General features: G+C 45.7%; 1 protein-coding gene across 1 annotated transcript in view; it reads right to left on the bottom strand.

The window, feature by feature from the left end:
- Nucleotides 1–12,917: 12,917 nt before the first annotated feature.
- selenoe (selenoprotein e) overlaps nt 12,918–22,192 on the bottom strand; it is a 34,487-nt gene continuing 25,212 nt past the window's right edge. Inside the window, exons 4-5 of the mRNA XM_068055560.1 lie at nt 20,231–20,309; nt 12,918–13,137 (exon numbers count right to left, since the gene is read on the bottom strand). Coding sequence (XP_067911661.1) covers nt 12,994–13,137; nt 20,231–20,309 — 223 coding nt within the window. The 3' untranslated portion in view covers nt 12,918–12,993. The remainder of the gene's footprint in view (nt 13,138–20,230; nt 20,310–22,192) is intronic.

The raw sequence follows: 22,192 nt of genomic DNA on the forward strand, positions 1-22,192 counted from the left end.
CCTGATGGACCGGTGGTCAAAGGTGTTTTTCCGCAGAAACTGCTCCACGAAGGATAGGTGGTACGGCGCCGCCCAACTGCATGGTGCGTTCCGCGGCAATGTGACCAGGCCCATCCTTCGCAACACCGGGGACAGATAGAACCTCAGCACGTAGTGACACTTGGAGTTTGCGTACTGGGGATCTACACATAGCTTGATGCAGCCGCACACGAAGGTGGTCATCAGGATGAGGGCCACGTTGGGTACATTTTTCCCGCCCATGTCCAGAGATTTGAACATCGTGTCCCTCCGGACCCGGTCCATTTTAGATCCCCAGACGAAGTGGAAAATGGCTCGGGTGACTGCCACGGCGCAGGAGTGGGGTATGGGCCAGACCTGCACCACGTAGAGCAACAACGTGAGCGCCTCGCACCTGATGACCAGGTTCTTACCCACAATGGAGAGAGATCGCTGCCCCCACATGCCCAACTTTTGTCGTACCTTGGCTACTCGCTCCTCCCATGTTTTGGTGCACGCCCCGGCCCTTCCGAACCATATCCCCAGCACCTTCAGGTAATCTGACCTGACGGTGAAGGGGACAAAGGATCGGTCAGCCCAGTTCCCAAAGAACATGGCCTCGCTCTTGCCTTGGTTAACTTTGGCTCCCGAGGCCAATTCGAACTGGTCGCAGATGCTCATCAGTCTGCGCACGGACAGCGGATCCGAGCAGAAGACGGCGACGTCATCCATGTACAGGGAGGTTTTGACCTGAGTGCCTCCGCTGCCTGGGATTGTCACCCCTCTTATGCTCGCATCCTTCCTAATAGACTCAGCATGTGACTTCAGTTTTCAGTCCTTGCTGGCTGTATAATGATCTTGATGATGGCCCCATTCTGAGGAGATGGGGGTGGTTCACACTTCATTGTAATGGAGGTTATTCAGAGATGAGAAGTTTGAGACAGGCCTTGTCTCATTCTGTTTGAGTCTAGCTCACATCCGGGTGTGATTATCTGTCGCATTTCCAAGCAGACGGGGATCAATTGTTTTTCAGTCTTAGTAGATATGGATGTGGTTTTGAATGCAAGCGGTGCTAAGGGTCATGTGTCTTTCCCACCATTTTGGTTGCCAGCACATGTACCCGTCTCTTTAAAATTGTTCCAATTTTTTACAACTCTTCAGATTGGTTCTGTATTCTCATTGCTGCACTTTTTGTGAGCGTGACGTGCTGCTTAAACCAGCGACAGCTATTTTTCGCAGCATGTTGTGCCCTGCATTGTGTCATGGCAGCACGTTCCCATTGTTGGCTTTTGCCAAGCACCCATCTTCACATCAAGCAACAAAATGTAGTAAAATACCTAGAATTGTGTACAAATAAAGGATAATCCTCTGAGAGATTTGCAAACCACAAAACCACAATTTAAATTTCAATCATTTTCATAAAGGGATGCTGTGATAATCATCTGATTGATGTCTATAGTGTAAATCCAGGCAGATTGTAAACTGCAACAAGATCCCAAGCTATTAAATACATTTGGCAGGATTTTACTTTTGTCTTTTTGGTTAGTTTAACCTTTGTGTTTTGCACGCTGACAAATTAAGAAACACACAGAACATACACAAAGAAAGTGTTTGCAACTTCACTGGAAATACTGAATAGTGTCAACCCATAAAGACACTTCAAAATTTTAATGATCCTTCCCTCCCATAAACTAAACACAGAGAGCTGCTATCAAAGTAGATGAACGCAATTGAATACGATAAATTGGAAAATTGCCATTGCCTCTGCATAGAACTCAAACAATATCATACACAGCACTGCCTACTTTTAATAGATGGATGGAGTGAGGAATCACCATGATACAGCTATCCAGGCTTCCAACTTTATACCCCCACCATAGAAAATGCTCCAAAAGTGTGTAAAGACACAAAAGAAGATGGAGCAGATTTTTCTGTTCCTGTGGTTGGGCATGTTGGATCTTCTGGGGCATTGCATAGTTGAAAATCAGGCAGGGGGATTTTGCATCATTAATGGAGCCTGCCTGATTTTAGGTCCATTAATTTAAATCGACGGAACATCAGGCTGGCTTACTTATGGGTGTATAATCCTTCCTGCCAGTTTTTCTGTAAGTGCTGAATCCAGGTGATACAATACACCCAGGTGATACAATGCATTGGATGATACAAAACATCATGGCAATGCGATACATGCGGATGATAAAACAACTTTGGATGATACGATATGTCCGGCTGATACAATCTCAGCTGATACAAGGTCCCTAATATTAATTGGGAGGTGAGGAGGGAGTGGGGGAAACCAGAAAGAACAGGTTTTCCTCAGGTCCTGCCAAATTTAACAGCAGGACCTGATTACAATTTTTGGTATCCGTTTCCTGGCAGCAGCTAGCCAGATTGAGAGGCTGGCTGGCAGGCTGCTGGACCTGTGACTCCAGGCTGCAGCTGAGGAGTATGGAGGAGGGAGGGAGGGATTGAGGGTTAATAGGGGACATCAATGAGTGGTGGGAGTGGGAGAGATCGGGGGTTGGGGGGACACTGATGGAGGTGCAGGGAGAAATTGAGGGACAGGAGGGATATTGACGGGGGGGAGGGGTGGCTGGAGAGATTAGAGGTTGAGGTGGAGACATCGATGTGGAAGATGGACAAATCAGAGGTTTGCTTAGAACATCGATGGGATGGAGGGGGAGGTAGGGAGAGATTGGGGTTGTGGGGAGAGATTGATGGGGGGCTTGGGAGAGATGGGGGTGGAGAGGACATCAATGGGTGTGAGGGCCAGGACAGATCGGGGGAGTGGTATTTGTTCCAGGCATATGGGCGTTGCTGGCAAGACTAGCATTTATTCTTTTGCTTCTTTCTTTTGGGCCTCCTTATCTCGAGAGACAATGGATACGCGCCTGGAGGTGGTCAGTGGTTTGTGAAGCAGCGCCTGGAGTGGCTATAAAGGCCAATTCTGGAGTGACAGGCTCTTCCACAGGTGCTGCAGAGAAATTTGTTTGTTGGGGCTGTTGCACAGTTGGCTCTCCCCTTGCGCCTCTGTCTTTTTTCCTGCCAACTACTAAGTCTCTTCGACTCGCCACAATTTAGCCCTGTCTTTATGGCTGCCCGCCAGCTCTGGCGAATGCTGGCAACTGACTCCCACGACTTGTGATCAATGTCACACGATTTCATGTCACGTTTGCAGACGTCTTTATAACGGAGACATGGACGGCCGGTGGGTCTGATACCAGTGGCGATTACCCATTACCCATCCCTAATTGCCCTTGAGGAGGTGACAATGAGTTGCCTTCTTGAACCACTGCAGTCTGTGTCATGTATGTACACCCACAGTGCTGTTAGGGAGGAAGTTCCAGGTTTCTGACCCAGCAATAGTGAAGGAATAGTGATATAGTTCCAAGCCAGGATGGTGTGTGACATGGAGGGGAACTTTTAGTTAGTGGTGTTCCCATGTATCTGCTGTCCTTGTCCTTCTAGGTGGTGTGATCATGGGTTTAGAAGGTGCTGTCAAAGGAGCCTTGGTGAGCTGTTGTAGATCATACACACTGCTGCCACTGTGCATCGGTGGTGGGAGGAGTGAGTGCTTACAGTTGTGAATAGAGTGCCAATCAGATGGGCTGCCTTGTCCTGGATGATGTTGAGTTTTTTCAGTGTTGTTGGAGCTCCACTTATCCAGGCAAGTGGAGAGTATTCCATCACACTCCTGGCTTGTAGATGGTGGAAAGCCTTTGGGGCATCAGGAGGTGAGTTACTTGCCGCAAAATACCCAGCCCCTGACCTGCTCTTGTAGTCACTGTATTTATATGGCTGGTCCAGTTAGTTTCTGGTCAATGGTGGCCCACGGGATGTTGATGATGGGAGATTCAGTGATGTTAATGCCTTTGAATGTCAGGGGAAAATGGTTAGATTCTCTTTTGTTGGTGATGGTCATTGTCTGGAACATGTGTGGTGCAATCGTCACTTACCAGCCCAAACCTGAATGCTGTCCAAGTCTTGCTGCAAGTGGGCACACTCTGCTTCATTATCTGAGGAGTTGTGAATGGTACTGGACCCTGTGCAATCAGCCCCAAACATCCCTACCTCTGACCTTATGATGGAGGAAAGGCCATTGATGAAGCAGCTGTAGATGTTTGGGCTTAGGACACTGCTCTGAGGAACTTCTGCAGCGATGTCCTGGAGCAGAGATGATTGGCTTCCAACAGCCACAAACATTCTGCTTTGTGCTATGTATGACTCCAGCCAATAGAGATTTTCCTCAATTCCTTTTGACTTCAATTTTTCTTGGGCACCTTGAAGTCACACTCATTCAAATTCTGCCTTGATGTCAAGGGCAGTCACTTTCGCCTTACCTCTGGAATTCAGCTGTTCTGCTCATATTTGAACCAAGCCTGTAATGAGGTCTGGAGTCAAGTGGTGCTGGTGGAACCCAAACTGAGCATCGGTTTGAATGTTATTGCTGAGTAAGTGCCGTTTGATAGCACTATTGACGACACCTTCAATGAGTTTGCTGATGATTGAGACTGAAGGGGCGGTAATTGGCTGGATTGGATTTGTCCTGCTTTGTGTGAACAGGACATACCTGAGTAATTTTCTACATTGTAGGTGGATGCCGGTATTGTAGTTGTACTGGAACAGTTTGGTTAGGGGGTGCAGCTAAGTTCTGCAGCACAAGACTTCAGCACTACAGCGAGAATGTTGTCAGGGCCCACAGCCTTTGTTGTATCTAGTGCCTTCAGCCGTTTCTTGACATCATGAGGAGTGTATCAAATTGGTTGAACACTGGCTTCGATGATGGTAGGGACCTCTGCAAGAGGCCGAGATGGATCATCTACTCAACAGTCCTTGCTGAAGATGGTTCCAAATGCTTCAGCCTTGTCTTTTGCACTCATGTGCTGGGCTCCGTCATCATTCTGAATGGGGATGTTTGTAGAGTTCCTCCTCCAGTTACTTGTTTAATTGTCCACCACCATTTATGACTGGTGTGGGCTGAACTGCTGAGCTATGATCTGATCTGTTAGTTTTTGAATTACTTAGCTCTGTCTATAGCATGCTGCTTCTGCTGTTTAGCATGCACAGCGTCCTGTTTTGTAGCTTCATCAGACTGGAAACTTATTTTTTAGGTACAACTGGTGCTGCTTCTGGCCTGCCTTCCTACCCTCTTCGTTGAACCAGGTTGGCCCCTGGCTTGATGCTACTGGTAGGGTGAGGGATATGCCGGACCATGAGGTTACAGATTGTGGTGGAATACAATTCTACTGCTGATGATGGACTACAGTGCCTCATGGATGCCCAGTTTTGAGCTGCAAGATCTGTTTTGAATCTGTCTCATTTAGCATGGTGGTAATGCCACACAACACAATGGAGGGTATCCTCTATATGAAGACAGATCTCCACTGTGTGGTGGTCGCTCCGACCGATACTTTCATGGATAGATGCATCCGTGACAGGTAAATTGGTGAGGACAAGGTAAAGTAGGTTTTTCCCTTGTGTTGGTTCTCTCACCACATGCTGCAGTCCCAATCTGTCAGATATGTCCTTTGGAGTCGGACAGCTCGGTCATCACAAGTGCTACTGAGCTACTCTTGGTGATGGACATTGATGTTCTTCACCAAAAGTACATTCTGTGCCCTTTCAACCCTCACTGCTTCTTTAAATTGGTCTTCAACTTGGAGGCATACTGATTTATCAGCCGAGGGACAGCAGTAGGTCTTAATCAGCAGGAGGTTTCCCTTTCCATGTTTGACCTGATGCTATGAGACCTCATGGGGTCTGGAGTCAATGTTGAGGACTCCGAGGGCCACTCGCACCTGAATGTATACCACTGTGCCGCCACCTTTGGTGGGTCTATCCTTCAAGTGGGACAGGACATACCCAGGAATGGCAATGAAGGAGTCTGGGACGTTGGCTAAAAGGTATGATTCTGTGAGTATGACTATGTCAGGCTGGTACTTGTGGGATAGCACTTCCAGTTTTGGCACAAGTCCCCATGTGCTAGAGAGGAAGACTTTGCAGGGTCAACTGGGTGAGCCTTTGTCATATCTGGTGCCCAGGTCAATGCCGGGAGGTGACTTTTTCATAGCAGTTTGATGCAACTGAGTGGCTTGCTAGGCCATTTCAGAGGACAGTTCAGAGTCAACTACATTGCTGTGGGTCTGGAGTCATATTTAGGCCAGACCAGGTAAGGACGGCAGATTTCCTTCCCTAAAGAACATTAGTGAGTCAGATGGGTTTTTACAACAATCTGGTTTCTTCGTATTCACCATTACTGGTATTAGCTTTTAAATCTAAATTTATTTAATTAATTGAATTTAAATTCCCCCCTTTGATATGCTGGGATTTGAACTCATGTCTGCACAGCATTAGTCCAGGCCTCTGGATTACTAGTCAAGTAACATAACCTCTATGCTAACCATTATAGGATATAGATCGAGGGGAGGGGCATTGATGAGGGTGCCGGGAGAGATTGGGTTTGGTGCAACATATGGGGAGTTCCAAAGTCACCTTGCAATTTCTCTGCTGCAGTAGTTAAAAGATATTATCAGCAGGGCTCCTGCTTAGCTTGAACTGTCTCACAGCTGTTCTTGCTGGAAAAGACCTTCTCTGACTGTTTTCCCTCTCTCTCTCTCTCCAGAGAGATACCTTTTAAGGTAGAAACCTGTCAAGTTGGGGTGTCAGGCAGATGACTAAGGGCTCTTTCCCCTGGGGTGATTCATAGAGTGTTCCAGGATATGGGAACCACATTTACATGATGGCATCTGATTGTGGTCCATTTTGATAATGTGGTGCTATTTCACACCCATTATTTCAGTCTTGGCTGCAGATTCAGTCTGTCTGTAAAAGTCTTTGTTAGCTCTATAGGAGTTGTAAGCATGGAATGGGCTGTTTTCCATTTCAATGTATTTTTTCCAAAACTAATTCAGATGTGGATAATGCGTTCCGTCTCCAACAGACAAACATGCTTATTGACAGTAGAGGAGGGGACACCTGGCCTCTGCTCCATCTAGCTGATAGCACAAGTGTGTCCATTTTTTGTAGTTCAGTTCAACAGTTGACTTTTATTTCATAATCCCTCCAGTTCGTTTCATATTTCATCACTGTTCCCTCTGTAAGTGTGACAGACCAAAAATCTGTCAACTTCAGCCTTAAATATACTCAATGATGGAGCATCAACAACCCTCTAGCTATGGCTGTGGAGGCTTACAGCTTTGTTTGGTGGGCCAGGAAGATGCAATCCCGCTTAACTGTGCAGTTAAGGTACTTACCTGTTCCATGCATCAGTCTCTTTAGCAACCAGGTTTCCCAGTCTGGGAAACCAGATCGACCAGCGTTAAAACCAAATGATACAACAACTCCAGGAGCAGGAATAGGAATATCTGGCTCTATTTTTGCAAGTTCATGGGAAAGACCAAAGAGAGAAAATCTTCACAAACAGTTTTAAAAAGTTCTGAAGGTTTGCTTTAAAACCAAAGCATATAGTGCAGGTAATCAGTATTGCTACAGCATCCTCATCTCCACTCCAAGAAGCAATTGAAGTTGTACTACTCGCTGGAGGAGGCTTGTTTATTGCGATATTCAGATTAATTTCTGGTCTGTGTTTTCTTAAATTCTACTGTGAAATCGTCATTGGAACATTTCTGAAATTATCAAACTAGGTACATGAGTAGAAATTGATGCTTACTTTGAAAGCCACACTGGTCTTTGAGAATACGGTGGCTTAACACATTTTGTTCGGTATTTGGTGAGGTGAGGCTGAATTAATATTATGATGCCTTACATCCCATAGTGCTCCTCCATCTCATGTTCTTCATACCTTATTGCAGACAGCCAGTGCAGAGCAAACCCTGCAACAGTATCAGGCCAGAATTCAGAAGCCTTGCAAGTTGTTAATAGGAATGGGTGTAAAATAAATAGGTTATTGATTGGCACCAAGAGTAAGCAGACCCTGTGTTTTCTGCAGTGACCTTGCCATACACTCGTTGTTTCTGCAAAGTCCTCAGCCACTGCAGTTAACAACCTATTAGTAGTACACAGGGTGGCAGCTCCCTCCAGCTACAGACCAATACCTGCTGCTGTTGAGGGAAATTAGTCTTAAATATTGTCCTGGACGATCTGGGAGTGACTGATAGCTTGTTGCAATGTCAAGGCTGAAGCCATTAACGAACGCTCTAGGTTCCTCAATAATGACAAATATTCCAAGACTGTCTCCCACTGAGTGCTGTATTGGTTCTGATTGTGTTTCTGGGATTTTCTGTATACACCTCTTCAATGGACCGTCCAGATATATTTCACATGGTCTGTTTTCTGTGTATACTTCTGTTTTTCATTCTACAACATTCACATACTGCTCTGATTTCACTGAATATCCTGATCTTTTTGAGAATTTTAATTACTGTCCACACATCACCAGGAAATAGACCAGCACTTCACTGTTGAGCCAGTTATTCTCCTCTCCCCCCAAACCGCCTCCCCCACACCACCCTCACTTCTTCTGGTCTATGTTGTGGTATTACTTGAAGTGGCTGTCAATCACCGGACAGGATGTGATGTACAGACCCATGTGATCTCCAGGCAATTGTTGGAAGCAGCTTTAGAGATAAGACGTGTTACCCTAACTTCCTAGGATTGCTGTATATAAGTTAGCACCTTCAATAAAAGAACCCACCTTTTCGATTTACCAGTCTTCTCCGTGTGATTGGCGTGTTTGTGATAGCAAGAAAACACAACAGCCTACTCCCCCCCACCCACCCACAATCCCTACCATCTTCCTTTCGTTGTGTTCTGACCAAGTCCCAACACCAATCCCAACCACCCCCCCCACCTTCAACACCACTCTTAACTCAGCTTTCCCACTCTATTGTCTATCCGACTACCTATCAGGCCCCCATTTGGTCTCCTTGTATCCCTTCCAATCTGGATTTAAGATCATCATATTTTGCAGTATAGAAAAAGGCCATTTGACCCATTGCAACTATGAGACTGTGTGAAAGAACTATCAACTTAGTCCCATTACCCTTCCCCACACCCATCTGAAGTTTTCTTTTTCAACTATTAATCTACTTCTCTTTTGAAAGCTGCTTCTTCTAGAGCTACCTATGTCCTAACAACCCTTTATGATATAAAAACAATTCTCCTAATCCAAATTTTCTGGGTGGTTGAACCCTTGTGTGGCAGGGTTTAACCTCGGGAGCTGGACTATTAACAACTAGATTTATTGGAGCAAAGATTTTCACCTTCACCAGTTGGTCAGTGGTGGAGCGAATCACTCACCTGTTATAGAATCTGACCAACTTTAGTTTCCGTTTCACTCCCATAATCTGCAAAAAACAGACACAGGCAATTGAACACAATGTATTAAATGTGAATTACAACTTATCATTGGTCAGCAGCCCTGAAGAGGACCGGAAGAATGGGTTTGAGATGATGTATGACAAAGGCAGGAAATAACTGGGGAAATCTGGTAGGCATGACAATGGACTGCCATGGAAATCTTTAAGGACCCGAGACAAAATAAACTGAGAATATTTTGGAAAATTAGAATGCGATACATTCCTTCCTCAGGCTGCAAAAATCATTTGGAAAAAAGGCACGTCCAATTAGGGAAAGTATTAAAAATGTGTTTGTAAGGGTTGTTTATAAATCACTAAACAGCAAAATACTGCAGATGCTGGAAATCTGAAATAAAAACAGAAAGTGCTAAAAATGCTCGGCAGGTCTCTGGCAGCATCTGTGGAGAGAGAAACTGAGTTAATGTTTCCGGTCAGTGACCTTTCATCAGAACTTTCAAAGAACGTACAGGGGTTGTAAATCCGCCTGTAGTAAGAATAGGAACGTGTTAATAGACCTTCCCTACAACTGGCATCGAAATATTTATTATATTATAATATAGAAATCAGTTTTTTCTGTCAGTGAGCAGTGCAAACATTGGGCCAATCCTTGGTGCTGGGGTATACATAAAGCTCCAGATACCTTTGGGTCCAGGTGACAGCTTCACAGAGTACCCATACCAAAGAGTACAGCCCCATGAGGGCTCCACGAGGAAAGTATCTGAAGGAGATTCTGAATAATAGAAAATATCAGACACCAGCACAGACCTGCCAAAACTTGACTTTTTCATACCAGAGGGGTTGAAACTTTCAACAAATGCAGGATTGCACGACAGAGTAGTGTTAGTCTGCCATCTGCTGATCATTTTTCACAGCTTGTATTTGGGGAACTCTACTTCCACTGAAATCTCACAGATTGTTTTATTACCAAATTGCATTCACTCTACATTTAATTATCTTCAACATTTTTGTGATGAATTTTTGTACTCAAGCTGAGGGATAGGGAATGGAAGAATTCACCTTTCACTATGAATGTTCAGATATAGAGCAAAATTGCCTCTATAATATCCCTTTAACACTCTTAGGATAGGTATAGCTTGCTGAGATGCAGGGTAAAGATCCTTATATGATGACCATTAAATACACTGAGGTCAGGCGTATTATTAATATCAGTCAGTGTATTTTAACATGAATAAAATGTATTTATATAGTGTCTTTAATATAGTAAAACATCCCAAGGAACATTATCAAACAAAAGCCACATAAAGAGAATGTAGGACAGTCAAAGAAATGGGATTAAAGAATGTCTTAAAGGAGGATAGAGACGTGGAGAGGTTTACAGGGAAATTCCAGAACTTAGGGTCGAGGTAGCTTGATCTAGGTCATCACCGCCAATGGTGGAGTAATCAAAATCGGTGATGCCCAAGAGGCCAGAATTGGAGAGCCGCAGAGACCTTGAAGGGTTGTAGGGCTGGAGGAGGTTACAGAGACAGGGAGGGACGAGACCATGGAAGGATTTGAAAACAAGGATGATAATTTTAAAATCCCTGATGGTTTCCCTTCATGCTAAATTACGTGCAGTTTTGCTTTGTGTGCCTGTGTCCATGTGTTACTGGTTTAACTGTCCCAATCTTACTCCATGTGGAAGCCTTATAGCCAGCAGAGAAGAGTGATTTTATCCGTCGGCCTGGGTTGGATTGGGCATTGGGACCTGGAAGTGAAAGATCAGTGCATTTGAATTGTTCCATTAATGTATAATCATTCCTGCCCCCATAGTAAAGAGGAGATCTTCATCCCATTAGTTAACATCAGTTTGCCTTTATTAACCTCCTCCTTGTGGAATGTTTTGCAATGACTGCAGCTATCTGGTCCTCCTGCACATACTATAAATATCTTGAGAAGTTCAACGACAAAAGCTAAAGAAGTGAATGTCCACATGATGCCATGAATCTAATTGTTGTGAAGGTCTGAGGGCTGGACAATCAAGCACACTACAATTGCCTATCAATGTCAATCAGGGGGAACTTGTATGAGCCAAAGGCACTGATTTAATGGATGTCTGGGTCAGGATCCCTGTAGTCTCTATGCAGTCACAGAATGTAAGCTGTGCCACTTCACCAAGTTTAAACACATCAAACTCAGTTAAAAATAGGGCATAGAAGCTCTTACATATAGATTTTTTTTGAATGGTCATACCCTTGACAGTGATCATTTCATACTCAGAATGAGGTTTTAAAGACCCATCCTTATAATGATAGGAATTATATCAGGTAAAGATACAATTATAATTATATAATGTAGTACTTTATACGACTACCTGTTTTTTGGTGGATTCAGGACGCTGAGAGAGGAAAATTGGGTGGTGAGGCTTTGATCCAAATCCCTGTCTGCCAAAACAATCTCCAATGTCCTCTGCCCGTGATGTGGGTGGCCGACTGCTATCTTACCCACTGCAGTCAAATTATATTGGGATGTCCACAAAAAAGCTTTGGGAGCCTCAACACCACCATCTATTGCTAGGTCTGGCATGCCCCTGCCCGTGACCTCCATGTGGCAGTGCCCATGATCGGTGGGTGCAGTGACCTAATGCCACCAGTGACATTTCTGAAGCTCCTGTCAGTGGGTATCTCCATTGAGATAATGTGATCAGCTATGCTGTTTAATGGGGTGACATTGAAGCTGATGGTCTGTATGGCAGCAATCTGAACATTCATGAGAGGTGCACTGACTGGTACAAAGACACGAGGTGCTACACTATAGAGGACTGTAGAGCTGCTATTCTCTCCAAGGCTGATTGCTCCTCCCCTTTGCATCCAGGAATGCTCAGTTCCTCAGAACAAAGCAGAAGAAAAGATTATACCAGGCATATGCCCCCTTTACATTCCCCAGGGATTAGCAGGGGATCTCCCCTGAGGGGGAGGCAGAGAAGTTATGCTCCAAGAAAATGCAACTATGCTAATGAGGTGGAAAAGAGCATAACCAGTCCCATCACCTTGTTCCCTATCAGAATGCCAGGGGAGCACCACTTTGGGGGCACTCTGAAGGTTTTACTATGTTGAAGACATAATATAAATGCAAGTTGTTGTTGTTGTACTAGGCTCCTTCTAGCCCCCTGTGCGTTGCTAATGAGTCTTGACTCAAGGAAGTAGGTCAGAGATGGGGTGTATTTGATGGGGCGAGAAGAAATCGCACCCTGCTGGAACTCTGCCCTTTAGATGATAATCTCAGACAATATAAATATTACAGGAAGATTTCCAAAGTACAATATTACCGGTGAACTGTAAAAATATTCTTTTTGAGAAGATTGGTTTACCATTTCCCTTCAAATAGTGACCAAAGGAAAGGTTCTCCCATTGATGGGGCAATAAGAGGGAACTATACTCTGCATCAGAGCTATGCTATACCTGACCTGGGTGTACTTTATGAAACACTGTAAAGGTAGCATTACTCTGCATTGAATGATTCTTCATGTGAAGTCAAGAACAGAACAGATTCCAAGGGTTCAGGATAAGTGCATGGATTTTTATTATTGAACAAAGGCCTTTAGCGTTTCCCACACCAAGAAGCAGACTTTCAGTTGGAGCCCTGACAATTGGCTGCCTTTCAGACTCTAACATCATCCGTGCCTTTTGGAAGTGATCGTCACACTGAACGTGTAGTTACCACGATGACACCCGCTGACCTACAACTCATCTCGCGGAGCCTTCAATGGAAAATGCTGGAATTCTTTTGGGACTTCCTCCCCCTTGGCTGATTTTTTGTAGAATCCCAATGATTCGAGAAGAGCAGAGAGCTCGTCGGCCGTCTTATCTCTTACCAGGTAACTCTGAAGGAGGGAGAAACAGAAATGACTGAAAACACAGTTCTCAGTGGACAACCATTGCTGTGGTACCATGAACCGTTAGTGCAACGCAACAATCAGCCAATCAGAACTATTATCTTCAACAACAAGCAACACCATTTGCTAAAATTTCAAGGAGTTTAAAAAATATCAGATTATTATCAATTATTATCAATGACTTGAGAAGCTGGGATTTAATAGAGGTGTTCAAAATCATGAGGGTTTTTGATAGAGTAGATCAGGACAAACTGTTTCCACTTGCAGGACAGTCAGTAACCAGAGGATACAGGTAATTGGCAAAAGGACCAGAGGTAACAAGAGGGAAAATAATTTGCACAGCAAGTTGTTATGATCCAGAATGCAATGCCTGAAAGGATGGTAGAAGCAGGTTCAGTAGTAAATTGCAAAAGGGAATTGGATAAATATTTGAAGGGGAAAAAATTGCATGACTATGGGGAAAGAGCAGGGGAGCAGGATTAATTGGACAGCTCTGTCAAAGAGCCGGCTCAGGCACAATGGCCCTATTGACCTCCTCCTGTGCTGTAACATATGATTATTTGTAACTGTTAGCTTTGTGGTCTGTGGAGTTAAAAGCCATCATCAGAATGAAGCACTGTTCAACAATCCTATTTCCTTTATAGGAGCAGCAGAGGAGAAGCATGCTAAACTACAAGTGTCAGGCATAGATGCTCCTGTATTAATCAACCTGCTAACATCACCATGAAAAGTGGGATTCTATTGTGTCATGGAAAACCAAAGATCAGATACCTAGTCTATTTCTGAGATCAACAAGAATTTGTTATCCTCTATTAGATTGTTTACCTTCAAGTGCTGACTCTAATTGCTCACTGCAAGACCTGACCTTACACAAGAGGTCAGTGTATCAATTACAAAATATTCACTTCTAGCTCTCTCTCCCTTTCCATTCTTAGGGTGTGTAAGCATTTATTGACCTTTATTCTTTGTGCTGATTTCTCGCAGTCTCTCTCTATCCATCTCTTTCCACATCTGCATCCCCACCTCTTCTTGGCACACTCTGGGCTGAACATAGTGAGCCTGTTTGGAGAGGGAATGGAGGCCTGGGGGGTGCCAGAGAATAGCGCCGGACGGGTCTGCCCGTAAATCCGATGTTGTGACGTCACCTCCATATTTAGTCAGCAACAGAAAGCATCAAGGTGGCATTGTCGCCCGGAAGTGATGGCAATGCAATTTAAATTGTACAACAGTTAGTTTTAATACATTAGCATGTAATTGATCACAATTCAATGGACGGCTTGGGATTAAGTGGATGACGGGCGGCCTTCACATGCCTTCGGATCCTTAGCCATTGAAAGCTGGCGGCACCGAGGCGAGGCCTCAGTGCAGCGATGGGTAGGCAGCTATGACCAGCACTGCAAAGGGGAAGAGTGGGGGAGCAGAGGCCATTGTCGGCCTGCAGTGCTGTGCGCTCTGCATAGGTGAGCTGGGTCTCGGGTGGCAGTACCGGATGAATTTGTCTCAGTGTTCTGCAAGGTGTGTGGGGGTTGGGGGGGGGTTGGTGCTTGGTTTCAGGTGGCAGTACCAGGTGCCCCTACTGTTGGGTGAGAGGGTCAGCGATCAGTGAAGGTGGGCACTGAGGGCAATTCGCAAGTCTAGCGAGAGAAGTAGTAAAGTGAAAGCTTCCAAGGCAGGTTCATCTCTGCAAGGACTGTGCTCTGGAGGCCAACTGATCACCTGGCACGGGTCTGTATATCTGAAAAGGAAGAATGTGCAGGGTTGCAGGGGGAAGGCGGGTAATGGTATTAGGTGAATTGCTCATTTGGAGAGCCAGTGCAGACACGATGGGCCAAATGGCCTCCTTCTGCACTGTAACAATTCTGTGATTCTGTGGGTCTCATACACCCTGTCTTTGTGAATCTCTGTGGCGTGATGCAGCACCTCTGATGGAGGGAGGGCTAGAAGGCAGCTGCACCTACTCGTGAAGCTCCACAACGAGAGCAACAGCAGTTAGCCATGCCAAGAAGGGCCCATCTGTGCCACAGAGTATATTAGCTACCTCCAAATGTGCAAGCGGCATTGTCAGCTCTCCAAAAAGGCCATCACCAACCTGTATGCCATGCTGCAGGACGTGTTGCAACCTATGGGATTTGGTGGTCGCCCTATGCTCGTGGCCTTGAAGATCACCGTGGCACTTAACTTTTATGTGTCTGGATCATTCCAAGGATCTACTAGGGACAAGTGTGGCATCTCCCAAACTGCAGCCCACCACTCCATCAAGGAGGTGACCAATGCCTTGTTCAAAAGGGTCAGCGACTATGTGCACTACCAGACGGACCCTGATAGTCAGGCAAAGAGGACAATTGGATGTCGAGCCATTGCTGGATTCCCCCAGGTGCACGGTGTGGCAGACTGCACATATGTGACCATCAAGGCTTCAATGGACCAGCAAGCCGCCTTCATCAACAGGGAGGTCTTCCATTCCATCAACGTTCAGTTGGTCTACAAGCACCTAAAGCAGGTTTGTGCCCCTTTCCCGGGAAGCCAACACCACACCTACATACTTCGACAGTCCCAGATGCCACAGCTTTTCAGGTACATATGAACACACAAATTAGGAGCAGGAGTAGGCCACTCGGCCCCTCGAGCCTGCTCCGCCATTCAATAAGTTCATGGCTGTACTGATTACTCCACATTTCCATCTACCCCCGATAACCTTCCACCCCCTTGCTTATCAAGAATCTCTCTATCTCTGCCTTAAAAATATTCAAAGACTCTGTTTCCACTGCCCTTTGCGGAAGAGAATTCCAAAGACTCACGACCCCCTGAGAGAAAAAATTTCTCCTCATCTCTGAACCGCATTTGTCTTCAGGGATGGATTCTCGGGGACAATGGCTACCCATTGAAGCCATGACTACAGATGCCTGTGAGGAACCCTCACAATGCAGCGGAGGAGAGGTACAACACTTGGCACGGCTCTACCTGAGCAACCATCGAGCAGGCTGTTAGGCTGCTGAAGCTGAGGTTCTGTTGCCTAGATCAATCTGGCAGAGCCGTGCAGTTTGCCCCAGCGAGGGTCTCATGTATCATGGTGGTCTGCTGGGCTCTGCACAGTCTAACACTGCAGAGGGGGGAGGCCTTGCATGACGAGGAGATGATTGAACAACACTCCTCCACTGACGAGTAAGTTGTAGAGGAAGGAGATAAGCAGGCAACACTGGATGTTGAAACCCTTGCACCAGAGGCCAGGCATATTGAGCGATGGGCCAAGGAGGCAAGAAACAATCTCATACCTACCCGTTTCCAACCACTCAGAGTAAAATCAAGAAATACTGACCTCAATGAATCCAGTCTCCTCCTTTCTACTAGTCTTCCGTGCCTAGCACCCAGCTGAACCATGCACTATGGCCCATGGGAGACACTAATCAAATCAGGGCTGTGCCTGTATTGGCAGCCACTAAGGGGGAAGGGGGAAGTCAGCAGCTCACAATTAATGCATGATAGAAGAATCACTTTTACACAATGAAAGTTACTTTAAAACCCCAAGTGTGTCAAGGTGTTTTTTTTTATATATATGTTTGAGTGCTTCTACAAGGTGTAACCCCTGTGCTAGCAGTTGAGCTGGAGGCAGGCTGCTGATCATGCTGCCCCTTAGCCTCTGATGACTTCAGTGGCTGTCCTCTGGTTGCCTGAAGGCTTCTGCACAGGTGAACGACTCTTTTCAGGCGTCGCGACTCCTGGAGCTGGGCTCACTGGCAGAGGGGCTGAGGAACCGCTGTCCACATTCAAACAGCCCTGAGGGGAGCTCCCAGATATGGAGGTCAGCCTCTCCTCCTCCCTTTCAAGGCTCACTTGAACGTCCCTGCTGACCAGAGAAGGACGAAGAACGAGAGAAGACTCCAGGGGCCTTGTCCTTCTCTCGCCTTCCCACTTCCGCATTGAGCTCATGGCCAAGGCGATGGTATGCAGGCCTGCGCACATTTGTGGGATCTGGCTCTCCATGAGGGTCGCCAAACTCTCATAGAGGAAGCCATGTGCTCACATGCCTGAGACATGGCAGCACTCAAGGCATGGATGGACTCCTCCATCATCGCTCATGGCTGTGCATTGCCTCTGGCATCTCTGCCAGATGTTGCCTTACCTCTGTTTGCAACTCCAGCATGCCCTGTCCTGTCAACACCAGGGGCTCATCATAGCCTAGGACTCAACATGGGCTTGGCCACCCACAATCCTCTGACTGCCAGTGGCCTTGGCTGTATGAGTGCATGTGCGGTGTTCTCACCAGCTTGTGACTCTGATTCTGAAGCCGGATGGAAATCCACCAAGGTGAAAGTATCTGCGCTGGTGAAAGGTGCAGGAGAGTCATGTGACTGTGCATCCTCTGACTGATGGACCTCCTCAAAGGCGGAATTTTGTCCCTTTTCTATTGAAGTTTCTTGCGGATGCCAACCTGCAAGAGAGAGCACAAACATTCGTGGCTTAGGCTGTGCAAATCTCGTCATGCCAACCAAATGTGATATGGTTCTCCAGAAGAGAACTGTATGTCAATGGAAGACAATCCTCACTCTCTTGCATGGAAACTGCAGTTTCACCATCCACTATTGAGCAGCCAGCTTGGGTCCCCGCTAGTTCAAGTTCCTCTTCCTCAGCCGTGGAGAGAGGTCTGATGTCTAGGATGCCTCCACCAGTCCGGGATGTCTCCCTGCTGTTATGGATCCTCTTGCCTGCAAATGGAAAGAGGGAGATATTCGTACTTCCCAGACAGAACAGCATGACAGTTCTGCTAGTGGCAGCCCCTCATCCCTTACTGGAGTATCATATATAGCTCATTCTCACATCAGCTCTCAGGTGAGTTAATGGGGGTGAGCTTTTTTTTCAATTCATTCATGGGATGTGGGTGTTGCTGACTAGGCCAGCATTTATTGTCCATCCCTAATTGCCCTTGAGAAGGTAGTGGTGAGCTACCTTCTTGAACCCTGCAGTCCATGTGAGGTAGGTACACCCACAGTGCTGTTAGGAAGGGAGTTCCAGGATTTTGACCCAGTGACAGTGAAGGAACGGCGGTATAGTTCCAAGTCAGGATGGTGTGTGACTTGGATGGGAAATTGTAGGTGGTTGTGTTCCCATGCATTTGCTGCCCTTGTCCTTTTAGTTGGTAGAGGTCACGGGTGTGGAAGGTGCTGACTAAGGAACCTTGGTGCATTGCTGCAGTGTATCTTGTAGATGATATACACTGCTGCCTCTGTGCGTCAGTGGTAGAGGGCGTGAATGTTTGTAGATGGGGTGCCAATCAAGCGGGCTGCTTTGTCCTGGATGGTGTTGAACTTCTTGTGTGTTGTTGGAGCTGCACCCATCCAGGCAAATGGAGAGTATTCCATCACACTCCTGACTTGCCACTTATCAGCCCAAGCCTAGATATTGACCAGGTCTTGCTGCATTTCTACATGGACTGCTTCAGTATCTGAAGAATCGCGAATGGTGCTGAACAATGTGCAATCATCAGCGAACATCCCCACTTCTGACCTTATGATTGAAGGAAGGTCATTGATGAAGCAGCTGAAGATGGCTGGGCCTAGGACACTGCCCTGAGGAACTCCTGCAGTGATGTCCTGGACTGAGATGATTGACCTCCAACAACCACAACCATTGTGCTAGGTATGACTCCAATAGCAGAGAGTTTTCCCCCCGATTCCTATTGACTTCACTTTTGCTAGGGCTCCTTGATGCCATACTCGATCAAATGCTGCCTTGATGTCAAGGACAGTCACTCTCACCTCACCTCTTGAGTTCAGCTCTTTTGTCCATGTTTGAACCAAGGCTGTAATGAGGTCAGGAGCTGAGTGGCCCTGGCGGAACCCAAACTGAGCGTCACTGAGCAGGTTATTGCTAAGCAAGTGCCGCTTGATGGCACTGTTGATGACACCTTCCATCACTTTACTGATGATTGAGAGTAGGCTGATGGGGTGGTAATTGGCCAGGTTGGACTTGTCCTGCTTTTTGTGTACAGGACATAGCTGGGCAATTTTCCACATTTCCGGGAAGTGTTGTAGCTGTACTGGAACAGCTTGGCTAGGTGCGCCGCTGTGAAAGAAGGTGGCCTGTGGCCAAGATGCAACCATGAATCTGTCAGGATGAGTTGATGCTTAACCCCCTTTGCCGGCGGCTTTGTGGTGCCTCCCTCCCCATGTTCCCATTCCTCCAGCGTAGCCACATGCAAACCTTAAAAAAGAGAGAGGTATGGAGAAGTCACCTTGGCAGAATGAAGGTGTTCGTTGACCCTCTTGCAACACTGTACCTCTGAACGAGGGGGTGACCCCACATCTGCTGACCACCTCTGCGATCTCCATCCAGGCTTGCTTGGTCAGGTGGGAGGACTTCTTGCCATCCCTGGGGAAGAGGACCTTCTACTTTTTCCTTGTTGCCTGGAGGAGAATCTCCAGGGAGGCATCGCTAAACTTTGGGGCCACCCGATGTCTTTCGTCAGACATCCTGTGGCTTCCTTCTCCGGGGGTGTGGGGAGGTCGAGGATTCACTGCAGCAATGGCTTCACCAGAGATCACTGCAAATGAGTCTAAGGCAGCAATGCAAGCAGGGCTGGCAGGGCTTTAAATATGGCCCCAGCACCTGCTCTGGAGTCATCTGACGATGTAGTTAGCATGTCGAATCTCGCCCCCGTTGCGTAATTGGCCGAGCCCCACGTCACTATTATTATTATTGGCCAGCCGCTGCGTGATCAACATGGGCCAGCCGCACGTGTGAGGAGCGGGAATGGCACCCACTTCTGGGTCTGCCAACAGGTCCCACAACAGGCTCACTAAATCCAGCCCTCTCGTTCTCTCTGTTTTTCTTTTTGTATTTCTTATCACATATCAATTTCTGCATCCTTCTCTGTCTGTATCTCTTCCCCTCTCTGTCTGTCTGTATTTAATGTATGATGTATAGAACACCTTTACTTCCTGATCTGTATTTTCTTGTTCTGTTTGCTGATATCTGACTATACAGTTTGGTATAAAAAAGAAAGACCCCAAGCTTTCACTAGCTACGTCTAATATGACTCTGTTTTAGATGTTGCATAAAAATCCAAATATAAGCAGAAACCAACCTCAACAACTTGATCCTTCAGATTATAGAAGAGGAGCTCAGGTTCCTTGTCTTCTTGTAAATCATACTGCAGATTATGACTGAAGGATGGATTTAAGGAAACTGGTTCAGAGAGCATGGGACAAGTTGTCCTTTCTTACGGGTCTTTGCGAGTGACGCTAACAGCCTAGGTCTGACAGTGGAAGTAAGTGAAGTAGACCAGGCCTGGGAAGGTAGTGAGAGCTGGGAGGGCAAATAGCCCTGAGGAGAGGATGTATTGAGAGGTAACAGCTCTGTATTTTGGATTAGGCTGCGAATACTGGCATGCTGCTGCTATGGTGACACATATTGGATGAATTGTCTAGAAATAAAGGAAGATATGCATTTATGTAGCACCTTTTACGACCTCAGAAACTTGTGAGGTCGTCAAGATTAACACAATTCTTTTAACAATTATATTAGAACAAAAAAGATAGATGATGTTAATGTGGACAGATGTGGGTATTATTTCAAATGAAAATAAGGAAATGCAGACTTGTTGAATCATTACTTTGTGTCAGACTTCACGGTACAGGAAAGAGAATAATATCCCTGACATTCCAGAGAAATGAATAATAAATCAAGGACTGGAAGCCATTTAAGTTAACGTAAGTGTGTAAACAGAAAAAATAATGCATTAAAGACTGACAAATCCCCCAGGACCTGATAGTTTCCTTCCAGGGATTTACAGGAAATAGGTCAGGAAATTACAGTTGCTTTATTCATCAGCTTCCAAAGATCTCTCGATTAAAGGATTGTCCATTTAGATCAGAAGAACTAGGAGCAGGAGTAGGCCATCCGGCCCCTCGAGCCTGCTCCGCCATTCAATAAGATCATGTCTGATCTTTTTGTGGACTCAGATCCACTTACCCGCGTTCTCACCGTATCCCTTAATTCCTTTATTGTTCAAAAAGATATCTACCTTAGCTTTAAAAACGTTTACTGAAGAAGCATCAACTACTTCACTGGGCAAGGAATTCCATAGATTAACAACCCTCTGGGTGAAGAAGTTCCTTCTTAATTCAGTCCTAAATCTGCTCCCTCTAATCTTGAGGCTATGCCCTCTTGTCCTAGCTTCACCTGCCAGTGGAAACATCCTCTCTACTTGTATCTTATCTATTCCCTTCATGATTTTATATGTTTCTATAAGATCCCCCCTCATTCTTCTGAATTCCAATGAATATAATCCCTAATTTAGATTGGAAAATTGCAAATGTCACTCCTTTAGTTAAGAAAGATGTGTGAAATCATGAAATTATAGACCTTTCCTGTGGCATCTGTTGTGAGAAATTTATGGGAATCAGTAATTAAGGACAGAGCACATAGAGAGAATTTTGAGCTGGATAGAGAGTGATCATGGATTTGCAAAGGTAATTTCTAATGAACCTAACTGGATATTGTGAGGAAGTAATTATACTAGTCACCAGGGGAATTTCTATGGATGTAGTTTCTATGGACTTTCAGAAAGCTTTCAATAAGTTTCCACATAAGAAACTGTTAGCTAAAATTAAAGCTCATGGAATTTAAGGCAAACTATTGGCCTGCTTAGGCAATTGATTAGGTGATCGAAGACAGAGAGTTGGAATAATGGATATGTGCTTGAATTGGAAGAACATGACTAAGTGGTGTCCCACAAGGCTCTGTGCTGGGGCCTCAACTATTCACTGTATTTATTACTAACTTAGATAACACAATAGTGAGCCATATACCCAAGTTTGTCAATGGCACAATGATTGGTAGTATAGTTAGTAGCATAGATGTAAGCATGAAATTACAAAGAGCCATTGATAGTTTTCAATAAAGGTAAGGGTGTGGTCATCCATTTTGGACCAAAGGATAGATCTGAGTATTATTTAATTGGTGAAAAGCTAGGAACAGTGAAAGTCCAGAGAGATTTAGGGGTCCAAGTACACAGATCACTAAAATATAGTAGTCAGGTCCAAAA

Source organism: Heterodontus francisci, chromosome 23 (genome assembly GCF_036365525.1).
Source record: "Heterodontus francisci isolate sHetFra1 chromosome 23, sHetFra1.hap1, whole genome shotgun sequence".
Lineage (NCBI taxonomy): Eukaryota > Metazoa > Chordata > Chondrichthyes > Heterodontiformes > Heterodontidae > Heterodontus > Heterodontus francisci.